This window comes from Mya arenaria, chromosome 12 (genome assembly GCF_026914265.1).
Source record: "Mya arenaria isolate MELC-2E11 chromosome 12, ASM2691426v1".
NCBI classification, from domain to species: domain Eukaryota; kingdom Metazoa; phylum Mollusca; class Bivalvia; order Myida; family Myidae; genus Mya; species Mya arenaria.
Window position 1 is genome coordinate 57,698,537 of NC_069133.1, and position 20,016 is coordinate 57,718,552.

The 20,016-nt window shown below is 35.5% G+C and overlaps 1 protein-coding gene across 1 annotated transcript; it reads right to left on the reverse strand.

Moving 5' to 3' along the window:
- Positions 1–7,235: 7,235 nt before the first annotated feature.
- Positions 7,236–8,925, reverse strand: LOC128210830 (5-hydroxytryptamine receptor 1F-like). The gene has a single exon (XM_052915185.1). It carries the CDS (start codon positions 8,913–8,915, stop codon positions 7,236–7,238), a length of 1,680 nt encoding a protein of 559 aa, XP_052771145.1. The 5' UTR covers positions 8,916–8,925.
- Between the last annotated feature and the right edge of the window lie 11,091 nt (positions 8,926–20,016).

Consider the following 20,016-nt stretch of genomic DNA (forward strand, 5'->3'; position numbering starts at 1 on the left):
AACATTTGACTATTTTTCTATTTGAACGCTTTGCTGTACATTTTCTACTCTGCTAATGAATATATTCCAAAACTTACACACTACCACCTTTCCAGGATCCACTGTGTATTTCAACACTTGAATTAAAAGTAACTTTTATTCGCTTTTAAACTTATCTACCATCAAATATGTTCACTTTTCAGTGTGATCATCCATAGTTAAATCGTGTCGTCACTATAGTATTCTGAGTCCTTAAAAGGTTATAAACCATTACTTAAAACGTATAAGATACCTCCCCTAACCCCCTTAACACAGCTGTCTACGTCATTGATTGTGAAATTCTCTCAGATACATCTACCTCAATAATAAAATACACAATAAGTCTTTTTTTATCGTTTTTCTAATTCATTTCAAATATTTTTACATGCATTTTACAAAACAGTTTTAAATGACCTAACGGGTGGACTGAACAAGATGTTTTCAGTCTTCTGTCAACCAAACATGCATAACTGTTCAGTTTCTATCAATTACGATTCAAAGATATCGAAGGTCTGAGCAAATTGTAACTCAATACATGGCCAGTTATTCTATGTGTTACTTATATGATGACATTAACAAATATCCTTGTACAACGTTCAATACAAACTTGTTGTCACCATCAATTTCGTTGTCCGCTTCGTGCTTTAACTTAAACCTGTTTGTTGTTCATTATATTGTATATAACTTTCAAAAACCTGTCAAAAGATTCGAAGACGGATGAAAGTCTAAAAGCTAGTGAAAATCACAAACACCCCGTCAGGCATGTCCACCAGTAACGTATAAGAAATCAAACAAAAACACTAAAAGTAATGCGTGATTCATCACTCCACCCCGCAGACCTATGGACAATCATTAAAAAATGAACACTGCACCAAACCTAGCATGCAGCATTCTGCAACTCAGGCACAATTAGCTGTAAAAAGACTACTTAAACAAAGCAAACATTTCACATTCTTTCAATCAGAAATATCGATGCTACAAATCTCCAAGTTTCTTCCAGCACAGCAAACCCCAAATCACCAACACTATCTTTGATTGAAGTTACACCACTTGAAGTTTGGTTTTGATATCTTTATAAAAAACGGCCTCTACGACGTTGCATATTGTAGACTCTTTCCCTTGCTGACATTTTTTATTTAGGTCCTCGAACGTACTTACATATTAATCATAACTTATTTCAATCTCTATATTCGAAATAATTTTATAACGCCACTCGAATCTGGATATGACGACCGTCAATCAACTAGTGTACATGTTGCAAACCTACATGTTGCAAACCTTTCCATGGTTTAAGAACTATTGATCAGATAGAAGAAAAAGTTCCCATTTTAGCGAGGCACATATGTCTAGTCCTCGTATATATAGTCGACGAAAGATAGGCAAAGAAAATGTTCTTTTGCTAAAGACACGACACTGTACATTGTATTTAATTACCCTTTTCATGCTACTAATGTGTTGAATTCTGAGCTACTATTGGCTAGCCAGTGGTTTATAACTTTTAATTCTTCAAAACAGATTTTGTTCTTATATCGCGTAAACACAATAAAAACAATCTACGACAAATTTATATAAATAACACAGTGATCCAAGAAGAAGAAAACCACAAACATCTAGGTGCTAATATGCCATGGAAATGTAATAATGTACTATGGAAATTTACGTTCACCTTAGACCATCTTTCGCTTGCAATTATGTTCAAAACATGTATTCGCCCAATGCTTTAGTACAACGATTCTATCTGGGATAATTTAAGGAATGAATTGCGGGGTTGATGTCATTATCGGGGTATGAACGCAAATGGGTTGGTCAATGTGTGTTGAGTTCGAAGGAGATCAATATCTTTTATGTATATTGTTATGCAATGAATTACGATCCGAACATATCCGAAGATGTTGCGTTCATCGATTGATGAACGCAATTGCCGAAAGGCAGTTCATTTAAGGAACGGAAGTTGAGGTGTAAATATATTACCATAACAGATCAAGATGACATTGAACGTTTTCAATTGAAAGCAGCTCGTATATACACTAGAATGACTCGCCTCGCATTTTTTAAAAACCGAATTATGTCTCAAATAATTACAATGATCTAGACGTACAAAAGCAAACTCTACCATGGATCTAGAGTCTACAACATCCACCATGATCCTTTTCGAATGCATTGCAGCGTTCTTAATTAACATATCTTTCCTGAGTCTAACGTACAAAGTCAGGTGTGTACTTTATGAGAAATGGAAAACACTTTCCATCTTTTTTCACATTTTCCTTATAAACTAACAAAAGATTGGTCTAGTTTGATAATCTCAGTACCCTTAACGATGTACCCTTAACAAGCACTTATTCCTCCAATTACAAACATTTATCGCCAACACCAAGTGTTTTACAAATTAATTTCAATATAAAACATAGTCACCGTCCCTGAATCGGCTAGGCGAGTTCTCCTTTCCTTAAATCATTCTTTCTGTGACATTTCTTTTCTCCTTCTTTGGGTTTTAGTACTGCACAATGTCTCTCTACTTTATATAATAATATATTACCGCTATTGATGTAAAACAATCTATATTTATGAGTATCTGTCTACTTGGTATTATAAGTGTTTTGAGAATTAATTATATTATCAAAGTAAATACTTGTTAACCAATTCTTTTATATTTCAAATTCTTTCAAAGGCAGAAAGGAATATATACAAAGGCACATGATACACATTGTAGTTACTAGTTACTGGCAAGGACCTGAGCGGTATTCTTTTCTGAAATTACATAAAATAGTATGTGTTTACATGAAAAGGAAGATATTTTTAAATATGTACCTGTGCTTTCCCTTGCTTAGATCCTTGTTACTGTGGGTTAATGTTCATTTAAGACATGAACCATGAAAACACTTATAGATTAAGAATGATGTAAATTGCTCGACTGGCTTTTGTTTTGACCTTACGGAACGGAGGCAAATTTAATTCAATTGCACTTTTTAGCTAGTCGTACGGATCTTAATTTCCTTCTGCATGTTTTATGGAAATTACAAACCAACCAGTTCGTGCATTGGAATACCTTATACTGAAATCAAGCTTGTTGGAGTTTTAAATTAGGGGACGGTGATTTTTTATTGACAACATTTTAAATGTGCAACAATTCAATTTCCTTGTCTGTTTAATCTGCATGAATAAATTAATGTTTATTAGATTGATAGAGTCGGGGAAAACAACTGACAAACTTTAACTAGACGGCAACTCATTTCCTTGACTAAAACCTGCATGACACTTCATTATCTTGCATTAGGCTGATAGATGGAAACGCAACACACAAATTCGCACCAGACGGAAAATTATTTTTCATTTTAGTTTTATGAGGATTTTGAATGAATACTTTGTTTACATTTTTGGCGTACTTCGAAAAATGTTATGTTTATTTTTGTGGCCACAAACTGTATATTTACTGTACTGAACGGTACTGAACCACGGTATCATAATTAGTGTTTTAAACAATAAAAACGACAAGTTTTCAAACATCGCGCATATATGAAAGTTCTGCTGTTCGCAATCTTCTATATTACTTACTGCCTGACATGTAGGAGTATTTCACTGTCTGGAATCTGCTTTATAATGCACTGCCTAACATGTAGAGTGGTTTCCCAGTCCCAAATCCCATCTTAAACGCAATAAGGAATAATCGGCAATCCGATGTCCCCTTTATAACTCTCCTCTGCATTTAGGGAAACTTCGGGGGTCATAGTCCCATTATTACCTACTAACACGCGTGTGGTGATGTCCCACTAAAAATAATCCATTTTCCAAAATTAAATAAACTTTGGAACCATTACATAACCATTTTGCCAAAATGAAGGGAATATCCTCTTATACGCCCTGTCCGGCATGTAAGAATGTTCAGCTGTCTGTGGTCCCAAGAAGAATCCACATCAAGCATGTAGGGCAACTCTGCGGTCGTCAGCTCCCTATATAAACATTTCCCCTGCTATAGAATAAAAACCCTATATATTTTGCCCGTGTGTAAATGTTTAGTAATATTGTGCCTTGTTTCCGCACGATTATAATATATGCATTATGGCTTGACCCTGTCACATCAACAAGTGTCACATAATCACTATTTTAAAGCCAATGGTGGAATTTTAACCCATCGGTTGATGAGATATTCGCCCAAGGAGTTATCTTGTACCGCGATCTGCAGTCCCCTGAATAAACTAATTCAATTCATAAAGAGAAGTTCCACATTCCATACTCCACTATAATCGCCAATTTCCCTAATAAAGCATATAGTGTATTATACATGTATTAAGTAGTCCCCTATATAGCCATGCTCCTTGCATTTAGAACATTTTTATATAAATCCCTTCCAATATTATGTCGTCCGCTTTCCGCAGTATAAACAAATTTCCATCATACGTTTCAAGGTATGAAGACAACAATATAACATACTGTTCTCATACGGGGACTTTTTTCGGCATGTTATCACCTGTATACCCTTTTTCCAGAAGTGTAAATACATTATGCGGTATGAACACCTTTCTTTGCGGTAAGGGTATGGTCTATAGTCCCCTATTTAACTATTTTCCCAGATGGCAGAGAAGTTTTGCGGTCTGTAGTCCCCTTTAAAGAAACTCTTTTTTCCGGTCAGTTAAACGGTATTTTGCCCTTAACCGTTGTCCGCACTAAAGTTATTTTCCGCACTTTCAATAGGAGACATGTAATGATTACGTAAGTATGAGAGGTTTTTTCCTATTTTCGGAATAGCTCTTCGGATTCCTGATGAAATAGCTCATTGGGTGCATGGTTTGATAACGTCTCCGATTGAAAGTGAGTAATTGCTGAAGGCAGTGTTTTCCTTTAAACTTCTAAAATGTCAGTATTAGTTTCTTCTTACATCTGATATCATACACTCCATTTTTCTGGGCACATTTTATGTTGAGAGATAGTTAGTTCCTAGTTCCTCATACCGGTAGAACTGTTACATTGTCATGTCAGTTTTTTATTATTTATGCGAAAATCAACAGAAACAAGCTCAGTAGCAAAACGTGTGAACATAAACCCGGTTTTATGGCACTGGGTAAACGTCAAAGACATAGAACATGCCGTGTATATTTGTAATTTTGTATTTTTTGTAACATGTTCGTATTGTGTTATTTTTTTTCACGTGCCTATGTGGTCACTGAGTACTATATATATATTGATTTATATAGTATGTTACATGCTTGATATTCAGATAGCATATATTTTGTATCTGTTATATATGAGGGCTCACGCTCATCTGTTGTCCCTTGTGAATAAAGTGAAGAACCCGGATCAAGTGTTACAGACCATGGATAAGCGACCGGTTATATCTAATATAATTCTTTGGTTACAGAAGGCTTTTCATAAAATCAAAACTTGAAATTATTCGAATCATGCCTTACGTAATATTTAGATAATGGTGGAAATCATGTTTTTAGCTGACCACAGGCGGCTACGGACAATATACCTTTCGAACCCATTAATTAATCATGCAAATCAGAAAGCTGTTAAAGTCTATAGAAAGTCTTGTTATATAGTATATATGCGAGTTTTGTACTGTTGTTCCATGTTTCTTGTTTGTTAATTTTTGTTTTTGTGTTCTATGTCTTTGTTCTATGTTTACACAGTGCCAATAAACGGGGTTTATGTTTAAACTTTTGGATATTGATTCTGTAGTTTTTCACACAAGTATTGATTAAGTCCTAACGTTTAACGCGGAAATGAATCCTGCAAATAATATTATTCTAGAAGTCTGCAATGTGTACTATAAGTCTGAAATTAAAACAAAATATATATATATATATATATTCTTACTTTATTTTACCTCCTTGGTTGAAAAATAATGCGATCATTACATACTTCATGAATTCTTAATTTAAAGCCTTTTATTTATTAAGGCAAACAATGTCAGAAGGTTGTATTTAAATGACTGCATCGTACCGTTTAAAATTGACGCTGTTGCTCCTATTGAATTCTTCCCATTTGCAGGTAATATCTGTATACGTTCGTTCGCAACTTGAAATTCCTTTTTAAGTTAAAATTATTAGTTCTACTGTATTCTTGGTTGTGGTCAAGCTATTAATGACTCAATTATTTAATAAACTGTGTTGTCATTGATAAATGTAGGGACAAATGTAAGTTGCGTACCAATTAAGGTATTCAAACCCGCAGTGTATTAGTGTTCAGATGAGCTCATGTTGTCCGTTTCAATGCGATACTCCTATAATGTATTGATAGTGCTTCTATAATGCATATATAATATGTTAATGGTGTTTGTACGTTTTCTGAATATCGGTCGGTGTCATTTTAGTCTTAGTCTTCTACCTCTTAACATGGTGTACACTTAAATGATTGACCTCTGGGATTGACTCTGTAGTCTGCATTGTGTTATTTAAAGCAAAACACCTTTATCGAAGGGTACAGATGAACGAATCGATTTGCCTTAAGTTCTGATAAAGTTCTAATCAACTTGTGACCTTTTGTTTCTCTGACTGTTACAATGCGGTAACTAAAACCTATTTATTAATATAGTTGTTAAAATGTGTTTTCATTGTTTGCCGTTTTACAACATTGCGTTTTACCTGAGCATTATTCCTCTATACAGATTTCGGCTACTACGCTTGTCCCCGTAAATTCAATTGAAAATATAAACTACAAATCATTTCAAAAAGAAAAAATTCAACGTATTGTCATGCTTTGATTTTTTTGACAGTTAAGGTTGTTGGTATTGTTAAGACGCTTAAATCAAACTTGAGAGCGCCCTTCTCAATTCCCTACATTATCTCTACACGGTCGATACTAATTTGTATGTACTTTACATAAAGCAAATTAATAGTATGATGAATAAGACTACACAAGAGACTTATTCAGTTCTATATTTAATGGACTTACTGTCTGGTATAGGGCAACTTTTGCCATTAATGTTAAGGGTCAATATTGTATGCTGTATTTAACCACATTCTTTGGAAAATAGTCATAATATGTATATTTTATTTCTTTAATGAATTTCAAGCGGGTAGCAAATATATATAACATAGTTAACATAAAGAAAATAAATAAGGTTTCATTTAAGATTTAAACAAATACATTTATTTACATATAGAAAATAAAAGAATCTGGCAATTTTAATAAAATATATAGTTTATAAAATGATGTACATTGTACATTACGAATACCATTAATATACAAATTAATGTTTCTGTTCAAGTAGTCAGACACTACAAGTAAACGACATTGCCAGATGCTTTACATGAGAGCTTTCGAAATGCCATTCTGAAATCTTTATTGAAGAACGTATAGATAAACGGATTACATGCTGAATTAAAATATCCTAGCCACATAACACTTTTGATTAATATACTAGGAATGGCGCAGTCATAACAGACAACTCGTAAAAATGTTATCAAGAAAAACGGGAGCCAGCAGACACTGAAACATCCCATTACAATTCCAAGTGTTTTTGCAGCGCGTTTCTCTTGAGATATTGCTATTTTCTTGCTTTTTCGAGAATTATGACGTCTTAGTGTAGACGACTTCAGTTTACGTTTAACCCTTTGCTTAGTCCCTTGTCCATCGTCACTTAGTTCATCATGTGTATCGTCAGTTTCGACAGTGCCAGTTTGTCTCATCATCTTTAGTTTAGCCGCCCCTGTTGGTTGTTCACTCTCATCTTGCAACTCAAGCTGAGCTGCTGAGGCGATCTCGTGTATGACCTCTTGGTGTAGACTACTATGGCGTGCACTAGACAAGCGATGGCCACGCAGGTTACTGTGCCTCCGGCTCTCAGAACTAAAGCTACGACTCCCTTCAGTCGAAGAGCTATAGCTTCTGTCTCTTCCTTCAGTGCTTATACTGCTGCTTCGGTCGCTTGTGTCTGAAAATGATGTCGTCGCCGTTTGGGATGAATCAGACGAAGAATAAAACGCAGAACCTACGCTAGTCATAGTTGCGTTTGATAATATCCGTTTGGATCTTTGACGCATTTGGTATATAGCTAGCAATTCTGGTTCGATGCTTTCTCTACGCATTTCATCTTCTGGAACGGACAACTGGGGAATAAGTTTATCAGATGGCGTTTCCTGGACCGTTTGTGTAGACTGTTCTTGTGTATCAGGAAACTCACATTTGTCTTCTATTAAAAACTTTGGCCATGCACATGTAAAGCAGCTTAAGCACACTCTGCGGTCTTCACCTTTGACCTGCGTGTCCTTAAAATGGTTATTACCAGGCCGCTGATGCCACTGAGAACTTCTGACACAGGTTGCGCTGTATATTTTATAATAAAAGTACAACATAACAACCATGGGAAGGACGAATGCCATTAAAATGGAGTAAAATGTGTAGCCAATATCTTGACTTATCACACACTTTCCATCCGGGAGGCCCGTTTCGCCTTTCTTGCGCCAGCCAAGAAAACGAGGAACGGCGATTAATACTGAATACACCCATACGAATATGACGACACACCAGGCACGTTTAAATGTCCTTTTTCGTGCGTATTTCATTGGTTTAACAATGGCATTACTTCTATCGTACGCAATTGCACAAAGGTTGAGAATACTTGCAGAGCAACATACAATGTCAAGTGACACCCATATATCACACACCACCTCGCCAAGAGCCCACTGCTCGGTGATGTCGTATGTTATAGCCAGGGGACTGACTATTAAGCCAACGAGGCAGTCACTGATTGCGAGATTTATAATAAACACATTTCCAACTTTTCGAAGTCGTTTTTCACTGATCACTGCTACTATAACAAAAACGTTTCCTATAATCGTCGCTAGTGTTATTAAAACTCCGATTACATAAAGTAGGTAATTAAGCACCGTTATGTACCGCATTTCCTTAATTTCATTTTGTACTGTATCGTTGTTACTAGTGTTTTGTATCACCATGGCACCAAAGCTCCCATTCTCCGAAATGTTGTTTATTATCCACGAAGCTCCAGAATGCAACACATAGCTAGCAAATGACATTTTCATGGCGAAACAATTAAATTGCTTTCCACTGAACGGTAAAACTATAGCTTTTTCCGCCTTTAAAGGAAATTGTCACTGACAGGAAATAAGAGTTTTTGCTTTTTACCACGTTGAAACAAATGCTTCTTAAAACAAGAGATTTGTTTTTCTGCGACGATAATGACAATCGTATTCTCGGCAAATTCTTGTTTTCAAATTTTAAGACGAGCGAAAACATTTTGAATGTGTTACAATGTTCCTCACATGCGCAGTTTGTAAACATTAGCAGAGTTTATTCTTTCCATGACGACCTTAAATCCAAAATCATCAATAAAATATCACCGTTTGAAATTCACCTGGCAAGTAAAAGAGTTATCAAACGCAATACTGGTTATGCTCTTTGTTTTAAGATGTTATCGAAAATTCCTATCGATGTATCAAGTCTCCGTCAGCAGTAAAAATGGCGAACTCGGCCGCGTCTTCATCTTTTATACCAGCGTAAATGGCTTAAGATAAAATAAAACCACTAGTGACACTTTTTCCATTCACAAATATCGAGACTGGAGAGGCCGCCTACAGTGTGTGACGTTTAGGTCACGTGACTAATTCTAGAACTTGTTTTCTCTAGCTTCACTGAATGAAATCGGGAATCAATACTCATGACAGGAAAATTCCTAAGGGCTAAAGACTGATCTACAACGTTCCTTGCAATATATGAATGATGGAAATTCGTCTGTCGTAAGGCAAGACGTAGGCGTCTGGTATCATACTGGAAAATATTCGAACAGACTTGACCTTTAATGTAATGTTCTCGAATAATACACCGTAGCCACGTATTCATGATGTTGCATCTTAGAGTTCGTTGTAGAAGCGGAGTAACATTTATTTCTTCATTGTTTAACCATAAGTTATATATCTTTTAGGCCAATGTTGATGTCTCGAAATAATGTTGCGGTCATTGTTAAGATATATATTTTACTTGGTAAAAATAAATTGAGATGAGCATGAGTGATCATTTAGTATGGAATTTTGATAATTGTTTAAAATTGACAAAACGATGATTGCGCGATTGTGATATTTTAAATATTTTAAATATTGTAATGGTGATTTGCGCACGTCGCGTGATAGTGCGCACATTTTCAACGATAATCATTTGTGACCTCACGTAAAACCATCTCTATTTTTCTGTGTTGATTTTAAAGTATATGAACGAGTTTATTAAGGCTACACGACGCGTGGAATGCAAAATAGACATGCGTAATGAGTGCAGACATTGTCTAAGACATAACCCGGCCGCTTAAAGCAGTACAATGCCACCATAAATTCATATTTACATAAACAACATGTCTTGTGTCCCAAGCCTTCGATTGATATTCTTGATGGGAGATAATTCAAACTTAAATAAAACGCAACAAAGTCCTATGTTCTAGGAAGAAAATGTAAACTTACCATTTCACCATATTATGTGAATCACAAAAAAACAAATTAGCGTATATTTTGTTACAGATTTCTTTGCCTGGCATAATTTTACAAAATGGTAAAAGTACTCATATTCAATTGCCTATTAAAATGGGTGATGTGAATCTGTTTATTTTTGTGTTGTTATTTTGTGCATTTTTGGTATTATTGTTTTAGTGTAGTTTTGTGTACTTTGGTGGTGTTTTTTTTGTGTTTTGGTGGTGGTGTTATTTTGTGTGTTTTGGTGTTGGTCACTTTTTAAGTAAAGCAGATGATTTAACAATGACTGGTCGCAATTAAGACAAACTGTTAACAAATATAATGCATTGGTTTTTTGCTGGCACAATTCCACAGACAAGAGCTTTTGTTCAAATAACACTGAAAGTAAACTATAGGTGACAATTGATGACAAGAAATTTCTTGATAGTTTGTGTACATGTACCCTGTTTTCGAGCTAAAAGAGGCATAGTCTACAAATGTATCACAATCGTTCCTCTTTTCTTTTCAATATTTACGCGAAAAGCTACAGAAACAAGCTCAGTAGCAAAACGTTTTAACATATACCCGGTTTAATGACACTGGGTAAACGCCAAAGGCATAGAACATAAAATCACAAACAAGAAACATGAACGAACAGCACAAAACTCCACAAACAGCACAGTGCATAACCACTTCGTTTACAGAAACGTTTCAGAACATTGCCAAAAAGCTATATTAGGGACAACCTAAAATCAATTTGAGTGTAGGATGCTTGCATATAAAATGCGGTCTAAAAACTCATAAGTGATTAATAATTCAATAATTGTGTGAATGAAATCAACACTGAGTGATTAGAAAAATGTACTACAACCTTTGTATAAAAAGGTCTTTAACATGGCTAAGAGTATGTAAAGATCACCGTTCTCAGTCTCTGTAATACTGGAAATTATGTCAACATTAAATGTAAAAACGAATCATACTTTGTGTATATATCGAATTATACTTAACGATCGTCAAGTTGAGGGAGTTACACACGACTGTTGTAACGCATCAAAGTTCTATACCGAGTTACAACCGTCTAGCTCTAAGCGAGCTTAGTTTGTCTTTAACCCTTTTAATTTAAAATGTAATTATACGTGTTCAAGTCAATCTTTGAGTTCCCTTACTAACAAACCATACTCCTATTGTGGCTATGATTAAGTACTATAACTGAACTCAGACGTAATCATTGAGACTGGAGCGAACTGGGAATTATAATGAAATTTCCTGCAAACCCGAGACGAAATTCTCCCTCTTATTCTGCAGTCAAATACGTCATTGATTCATCCATTAGGCAGGAAAAGGACATAGCACGATCGCAACACAACAAAGAGTCCCTTATAAGGATTAACAAGGAACATGTAAAGTCGTGTCAAGTGTCAAAAGAAGTTTTCTTGTAAATGGATATTGATACTTGTTGATACTCCTTCTGTTTAAATTAAAGTCGGTGACAGTGATAATCGAGCATGTATCTTTCTTTTCTCCGTTTTGTCATGTTTATGTCTGTGGCTATTAAGTTGTTAGGTTGCGCAACGCTACTTGTCATGGACCTACTTCAGGGTCAAGTAAAGAAGTGTTACATTACCTGTTTAACATGGACAGTTTGATTGTAATGTACAACTTCAAAACCAGGTTATGTCAGGCTTGGAATTATAGACATATTGAATTTAGTACTGGACGACTTTTAATGGTTTCTGTCAAACTGACTTCGTTGATCTCACCGGCCATATGTTGAAAATAACGCGCATGTGTCAATCAATATGAAAATTTATATGATTGTGTTCATATTTCATATTAAACAACACTATGTAACTTTACATGATTTAACATTTTCTCTTAAACCTTGCATCTTTTTACTTTGACAACAGTTTCATTGTACCATGTGATGCGTGCATTTGTTTCATCATATTATTGTTTCTCATTGTGTTTAATAAGGTGTCTGATCCTGTTTTTCTATTGCATATATGTAACTATAAATCTGACTCATTATCCGAGTTATAGTTTGCATTTGTTTGTTATTATTATTCAAGAACTATTTCATATATATATGCTCTTTATTTCCTCTGATCGAGATAGATATATTAATTAACATATAAAAATATCAATGCATGTGTTAACACAATAGACGAAAAGAAATATGTCATGATAAGTACATGTGAAGATATAATAATGATATGATCAGATATACATTTGCAAGCAGAAAGATAACGCAATATGAAAAAATGTGCATTTGTAAAGAATATGTTTAGAGGTTTATTGGTTTAGAGATCTCCAACTGGGATCCTCTTGAAATTTAGTGTTGAAAATAGGCCCTTGGTCCATAATCAATATACATGTTAAAGGGACTCGTTTATAAATTTTGTGTTGGCAGGGTTCTGCAAAGATTTTGTGTTATTTTACTTTTAATGAATTTTTACCAAACAGCAACTGAAAGGTTTTTCGTTCTTACATTTTGAATTTTGTAACTACAAATCTAAATGTTCAACTTATCATTCCCGCTAGGCGGTTAGTAATGAGAGGTGAGCTGGAGAATCGAATCTGCGAAGCATGGGTTGACTATCACGTACCTATAGACCACAAATTCACTACGTAACTGATATACATTTGACCTCAGTCAATGTTTAAGCTAAATGTGTTACTGTCCAATAGAAACCCTCACTTCTAAATTTAATTAAAGTGTTTTACTGAATACTCTCCGCGAGGTTTCATTTAAAATCTAGAACAGTTTTTTAAATGAAATTCTGATGTTTATACCTGGTGTTGCCTTTTGTGTTTTGTTGCCACCAAAATAATTATTTGTTAATTGAATCTGTTTCATAAGCAAAGTAAGGAATTCCTCAAGTGGAAAGACACCTGTCAAAAGAGTATTTTTTACCAATCTCAATAATTTGATGATAAGACAATGATTATCAAGTACATCTTCAACTGTATCTGTTATCAACGAACTAAAATAAATTTGAATACATCAATCAAAAAAAATGAACATAGTATAATTAGTTGAATGTACATTACATTTTTTTTATGTTTAACATTTCCAAATATTTCATGAAAGGTTAACGGATGTTTAATTTAAAACGACTCGAACATACACTAAAGATGCCAACTTTTAGTTGATGCAAACAAAAATTATTCATGTTCCTGGTAAACATTAGTTCATTTCGCTCATGGTTAATGAAATTATTTTTGTATGTCTAACCGTGAAATAATAAACGACATTACACTTAAATCAACACATATCCTTTGAATGTTAAGCCATGTAAAGAACGCGGTAAACATCATGTAACATCGAATTTATCGCCACTCACCGGAACAGACCGTGAGGAACATCGGACGTATTCGGCCTGTACCGGTGTTGTTATTTTCAGTGACGGAAGCTATGTCCAAGCTGTATAAAGCTCAAAAACGGAATATCCACATAATAGAACTTGGAAACTCGATGATGATTTCCTGAAGAACATTTGTTTAAATAAGAAAACACTTAAAAGAATCCTCTGACAAGTTGGATCATCTAACAATTTTAGCCACAACAGTAAAATTATAAAAATACAAACTGACAAAAAACAAAATGCCTGATAAATTCGTGGACAAAAGGTTCCCATATATGATCATAAGTTATTATTGAGCAATTTCGTACGTTTACATGATTTAAAGGCGTTGATATTTTTTTTTATTTTATTTACTTAATTTTTTGAAAGCATGCACACTTTTAACAAATATTTATGTACATGATTATGAACACTGTCATAATTATTTTATTTAAGAAACCAATATTAAAGTTAAAGCCTTTTATGCTTTTTGTACACAACTTAGTTATTACATACAATCTCACATGTACATTCCCGGGTTTTCGTTGCAGGATGCATAATTTAAAATAAAAAACTGTGATGAAAACATAGTGTCTGGTTTTGGGCTAGAATCCATGAACGCTGTGACAATAGCGCCACTCACTAACTGATTAGAGTATGTCTCGCCAAGTCTGTCAAACTCCCGTACTGTATTCAATCAATCGTGGTGCTGTGTAAGATTATTTAGTTTCGCACTCAGGCCTTCCCATTGTTGGAGCATACTGCACATACAGAATGCTACCCTGGTCAGAGCTACCATGGTTTTGTAACTTGCACCAGCGTAAAGCATTGTTCCACGGAATCCCCGTAAACTATGCGTCAGGTTTAGGCTGCACTTTTTTAGCTCTCAATGTATTGTGATTTAAGTTTAAGACGTGAAAATTCATGATTGTGACAAGAGTTCATATATGTGGAATTTATGTGGATTTTTAATTGGCTTTCGTATTAATTTCAACTTAAAAACAATACCATAGATTCAATCGGATTTTAATCTGAGTGCATTTTGCCCTCAGCAATGATGGGTGAACACATATTACGGATTATACAGTACAGTAGCTGTGGTCTACACAAAAATGGACAACCAACAACGCCTAATTCATCCATAATGTCAGGACTGAAAGAGCTAGGTATTCTATTATATCGAGGTAACCGAGGGGAACTCCTAGAGTGAGACGTGTTTGGGAATCAATCAGGGAGGCAAAATAAACAACTTACAATGCCTGCCTGAACAGATCCCCGCTATTATAACTGTACCCAGTGCAAATGTACCCACAGGCAATGTGATAAATCAATGTGAAGATTAAGCCTCATAACATTAATGTTGTCAAAAGCCAGACTAATTAAAAAGTATGTTTGCCTGAAAACAAGATATGTGAAGAACATAACTCTGGCTATATGTGACTAATAATCTTGATATACTTGCTGTGACTGAAATATGGCTCGGTACATCGGTTGATAAAGCATGCATCTGTGAACTTGTACCCACGGGCTATCAGATAAAACATGTCCCTCGTAGTGAGAGGTGTTGAGGGGTGAGGCACTTACATACACGACTGCTATATACATCCGTATTGTGGAATCAAGTCGTGGTAGTGATTTCTCTGACTTTGAGTTTATGGACTGCAAGATGACCATAAATGGCTACTCCTTACGCATAGCAGTGATAATGGGCATCCAAAAACACAGAAAAATGGTTTCAAGACCAGCGACATTCTTGGACAAGGATGGCCAGTGTTTGTATCAAGATATGCAACTCAAGATAAGAACGTCATTATTGTAGACGATCTTAACTTCCATCTAGACAAACCTGCTGACAGGGATTCTGCCAGGTTCAGCAGTCTCCTTGACTTATGTGGAATGCGCGATATGTCTGTGTCTAGATGTTATCATAGGCGGATCCAGGGGGGGGGGGCGGACCCGGCGCCCCCCCCCCCGCTAAAACTTTCCAAGTAAATGTATAAATTATTAATATCGTTCCATCATTGTAGATAGCTTTTAAGGTTATGATTTGCTCCACACAAAAAATAGATATCGATTTACCGTGGTTGTATCGAACATCTACTTGGCCACATTACGAAACATAATTGGTCCGAGACGTTGTGGAACGCTCTTATCGATTAAATTATCTATTATGACGTATTCAGTGTGTTAGCGTTTGGCTATCCTCCGTTAGTACGGCTATACGCAGGAAGTAAAACGCCGTTCAATCGGACACATGCGTAGTTTTGTAGTGAATATCGGACGGCTGAAATACATGCGGGGAATATCGGACACAACAGTTATTTTAATAAAATATGTTCTGGTTTTATTCGACATTGTGTTGAATGTATTAACCCTGAGAAGTCAGTGAAACAGACGTTTGCTCTTCTGTTTCACTTTTCGGATCGTTCGTTATAATGACTAAATACAATGTACAGAATAACACCCAGCAGACTACGTTCTCTGCAAACTTTTTTTTTTATTTGTCTTCACATTTCTATGACTTTGGAAGTATTTTAAAGTTTATTACTATAAGCGACTGTCTTATGCTAAACAAATCTGTTCGAAAGATTGATATGGTGGGAGTGTCAAACAGCTTTGAATCATATCAGACGCCGAGTAGCTTGTCATCTTATATGGATCCAAGCTGTTTTGACGATTCCGATTTCCATAGCTCCCAAACTGTAATGGTTTAACCCTCATCCTGCCTTCAAAGAAATAGTCCGCTGAATTATCATGTGTTTGGTCATTAAAACTTGTTTGGTCCGTCTGAAAACTGGTAAAACAGTTGACTGAGTGTAAAACAGCTTGGATCCAGATCAGACGCCGAGTTAGTTCGTCCAAGCTGGTTAACTTTAAAATTACTATGGTCGCGATCGGTATGATAAGGGTCAACACTGTTTATAGCGGTAAGGGACAATTCACGAGGGGCAATTCATTTAAACTCATAAAAAAACAATTTCGCACTATGGCGTCAATTTCTATCTGCTCGAGATGCTAATACATGCGTATCTATGAAGTAAATGGGTAATTTCGATAAAGTTTTGTTTGTAACCCTAAGCATGCCGATAGCGACCGTAGTGATGTCGTCAACCAGATTGGATCCGGATCAGACGCCGAGTAACTCGGCGTCTAATCCGGATCCAAACCGTTAAGCAATCCAGTAACATTTTCACCAAATCCGATAATATGAAACAAGATTAACTTAAGAGATCAAATACACGAGAATTCAGCGGACTACTTGCTTAAAGCAGACACTTTCACTCGTTGTCACTGAACAAACATTAAAGTTTACCCAATAACTGTATGAATTACTTTTTCAATTTTACCAAGGTCTTTCAATTTATGCGGGGAAAAAAACTTGATCTATATGGAGGTGACGATCAGCTTAACGGCGTTACTACGTTACAAAGTGTCTCACGCAGTTCAAGCTTTGTAAAAACAGTGTAATCTATGGAACGCCGGGGCGCAATGCTTCTTGCGAAATGCGAAATACTTCATGCTTTTTGCATAATGCTTAATGTTTTTTGAAAAACGCTTAATGCTTTATGCGAAATGCTTTTTGCGAATTGCTTAATGCGAAATTCTTTTTTGCGAAATGCGAAATGCGAAAAGCTTCGATTCAATATTTTTACCGTTGTTAGCATTAATTGAGCATAATCATTTTGTATGAAATGAAAAAAGGAACACATTAATTTGAAAAATACTTTTATCTGCATGTAATAGAGGTAAAAAATAATACGTTTGTTGTGTCTATTCATAAGAATCACATATATAAACACACCAATACAATATAATATTCAGAAACGGTAAAGTAAAGTGGTGTCCTAGAGAAAAAATGCCAGAAAGTGAGTTAGATTGGGAATAGCAAGATGTGCAACTCTGTATATTGCTGTAAACGCGTTAGGTTAGAAAGAGTATCGTTTCTTCCATCGTATAATAATATTTCTGTAGCAGTATCAGTAGCCTATGTCTAACATCCCCTTCACTGCCGGGAGCAGTTCGGAACGTGCACAATATTTCGTCCGATTCAATTTGATTGTGTTATACCATATGCGAAATGCTTTTTGGGAAATGATTTATTTTGCAAAATGCTTCATGCGAAATGCGAGATGCGAAGAATATCCGTTATTCAGGAGGTGTTACTATATTTAGATTTCACATAGCACGAGCTTCCGTAATTCCGTACCCGGCCATTCGATTGGTCGAAAATGAAACTATTGTTCTATATATAGCATTTGCATAACGCATTTCGCAAGAAGCATTGAGCCCCGGCGTTCCATAGTAAACACATGCAGTAGTTTAAGAGCTTGAGGCCGTCGCGAAGGCCTCCGACCCCCTGAATTACCATGAAAACACATGGGGGCCTTAGCGGCCAACAGAAGTCAATTTAAGAAGTTACGCCCCCCTAACTGAGAAACCTGGATCCGCCACTGGTTATGATCACAAGGGATACGGAAACAATAGTCTCCAATATAGATGTAACCGATCCTGGTCTATCTGATAGTTCTGGAAGTAGCATGTGACCATCTAGTAATGAATTTCAGTGTCAAAGCTTCGAGACCTGCTCCTGTGAGTATATATGTCAGAAAATTACGCTCCTCTAGCATTGATGCCTTTAAAACTGATATCCGAACCTCAGAAGCTTTGCGTAATGTTATACAATGTACAGACATTGATGACCTTGTTCGTGTGTATAATGATAAACTGTCAGCACCTATTGACAAGCACGCTCCGTTATGCACAAATATTATTACTCTGGGACCATCTTGCCCTTGGTTTAATGATGAATTACATGATGCAAAACATTTGAAACGAAATCTGGAATGACAATGGCGTAACACAAAATAAACAATTCACCATGAAATATACAGGAACCAATATAGCATTGTCAATAAACTTCTTAAACAAGCTAGAGTAAACTACTACGCTGATAAAATAGAATCCTGTAACAACGACCAGTGATGTTTTCGTCAACAAAATATACATTATAAGATGTGATATATCTACACGTTATATATCCGGTTCCAGTGTCATAAACATTGAATCTGTTCATGTACCGTAAGATAGTCATCTGACAGAGTTTTCTACATCACAGAGGAGTATCGCGTGATCGCTATAGTATATCGGCCGAACAACATGGCGAATAATCCGCCCGCTTCAACCTATAATTTCGGCTTTTACGGATGGTGAATGTTAAGGTTGGATCTTTATAATAGGCGCACCCGCATTGTAACACAGTTTACTCGCGTGATTTTTGTTTTTCGGATGTTTGCTTAGTTTAAGCCTGAAACTCGATACAGATTTTATTTCTGTTCGAACATTGTCCGAATAAGTCCGTTTTCCGTGTGTTTAAGCGCAAAAAGCAGGTATATGAAACAAATGTCTACAAATTGATTACATTTGCAAATGAATCCTTCAGTGTAATTTTCAAGTGATAGTTCGGTGTTTCACAAAAGTTCTGGACAATTTTCAAAGCAAGTACAATGTCCAAACAAAATATTTACGAGTACAATGTCCAACTGATTTTTAATTTAACCTATTTATGACATTTACATTATTTTCTCTTCAATAATAAATGATTTCTTTAAAATAACTAAATTTCATTATCATATTTAATTATTATATTATCTTTTTTGATTTTAGAATCTGATCAATATACATTCATTACAATGGTACGTATATGTTTATTATATACATGTCATCGTATACGTATGCCTGTTTAAAGATGAAAAAGGCTTATTTCGTTGACGGAATTAATTTATTAAAAATAATTTAATAAGAAAGAAGTGATATTTGCTATTTGAAATGATTTGAAAATCGATTGTTTGTGTACGATTAGGGCATTGAATATAAATCGAAGCCCAGCACAGCACAATTACACTATAGAGAACAGGGGCAACAATGTATAATAAGACAAATGTCATATTGACACAATATGCGAAAGGTGACAAGAGGGGTTGTCGAAGCATGAACATTTTTGTTTATACAACGTATTGTTCAATTAAGTCTGATTTACAATCATTGTCAACATCTATCATAAACATGCAAATGTGTAATAAACTATTCCAAATAATTTTCAGAAATGTAGAAAAGAATCGATGTGCCGCCATTGTGAAAAGGCGTTTAAACGCAGGTCGGGGCTGTACAAGCATGAGCACACCCATGGTGGACAGGCGCCATACCATTGATGTGGAAAGCTGTTCTTCAGCAAATCAAAAATCTAGAGACATAGGTTT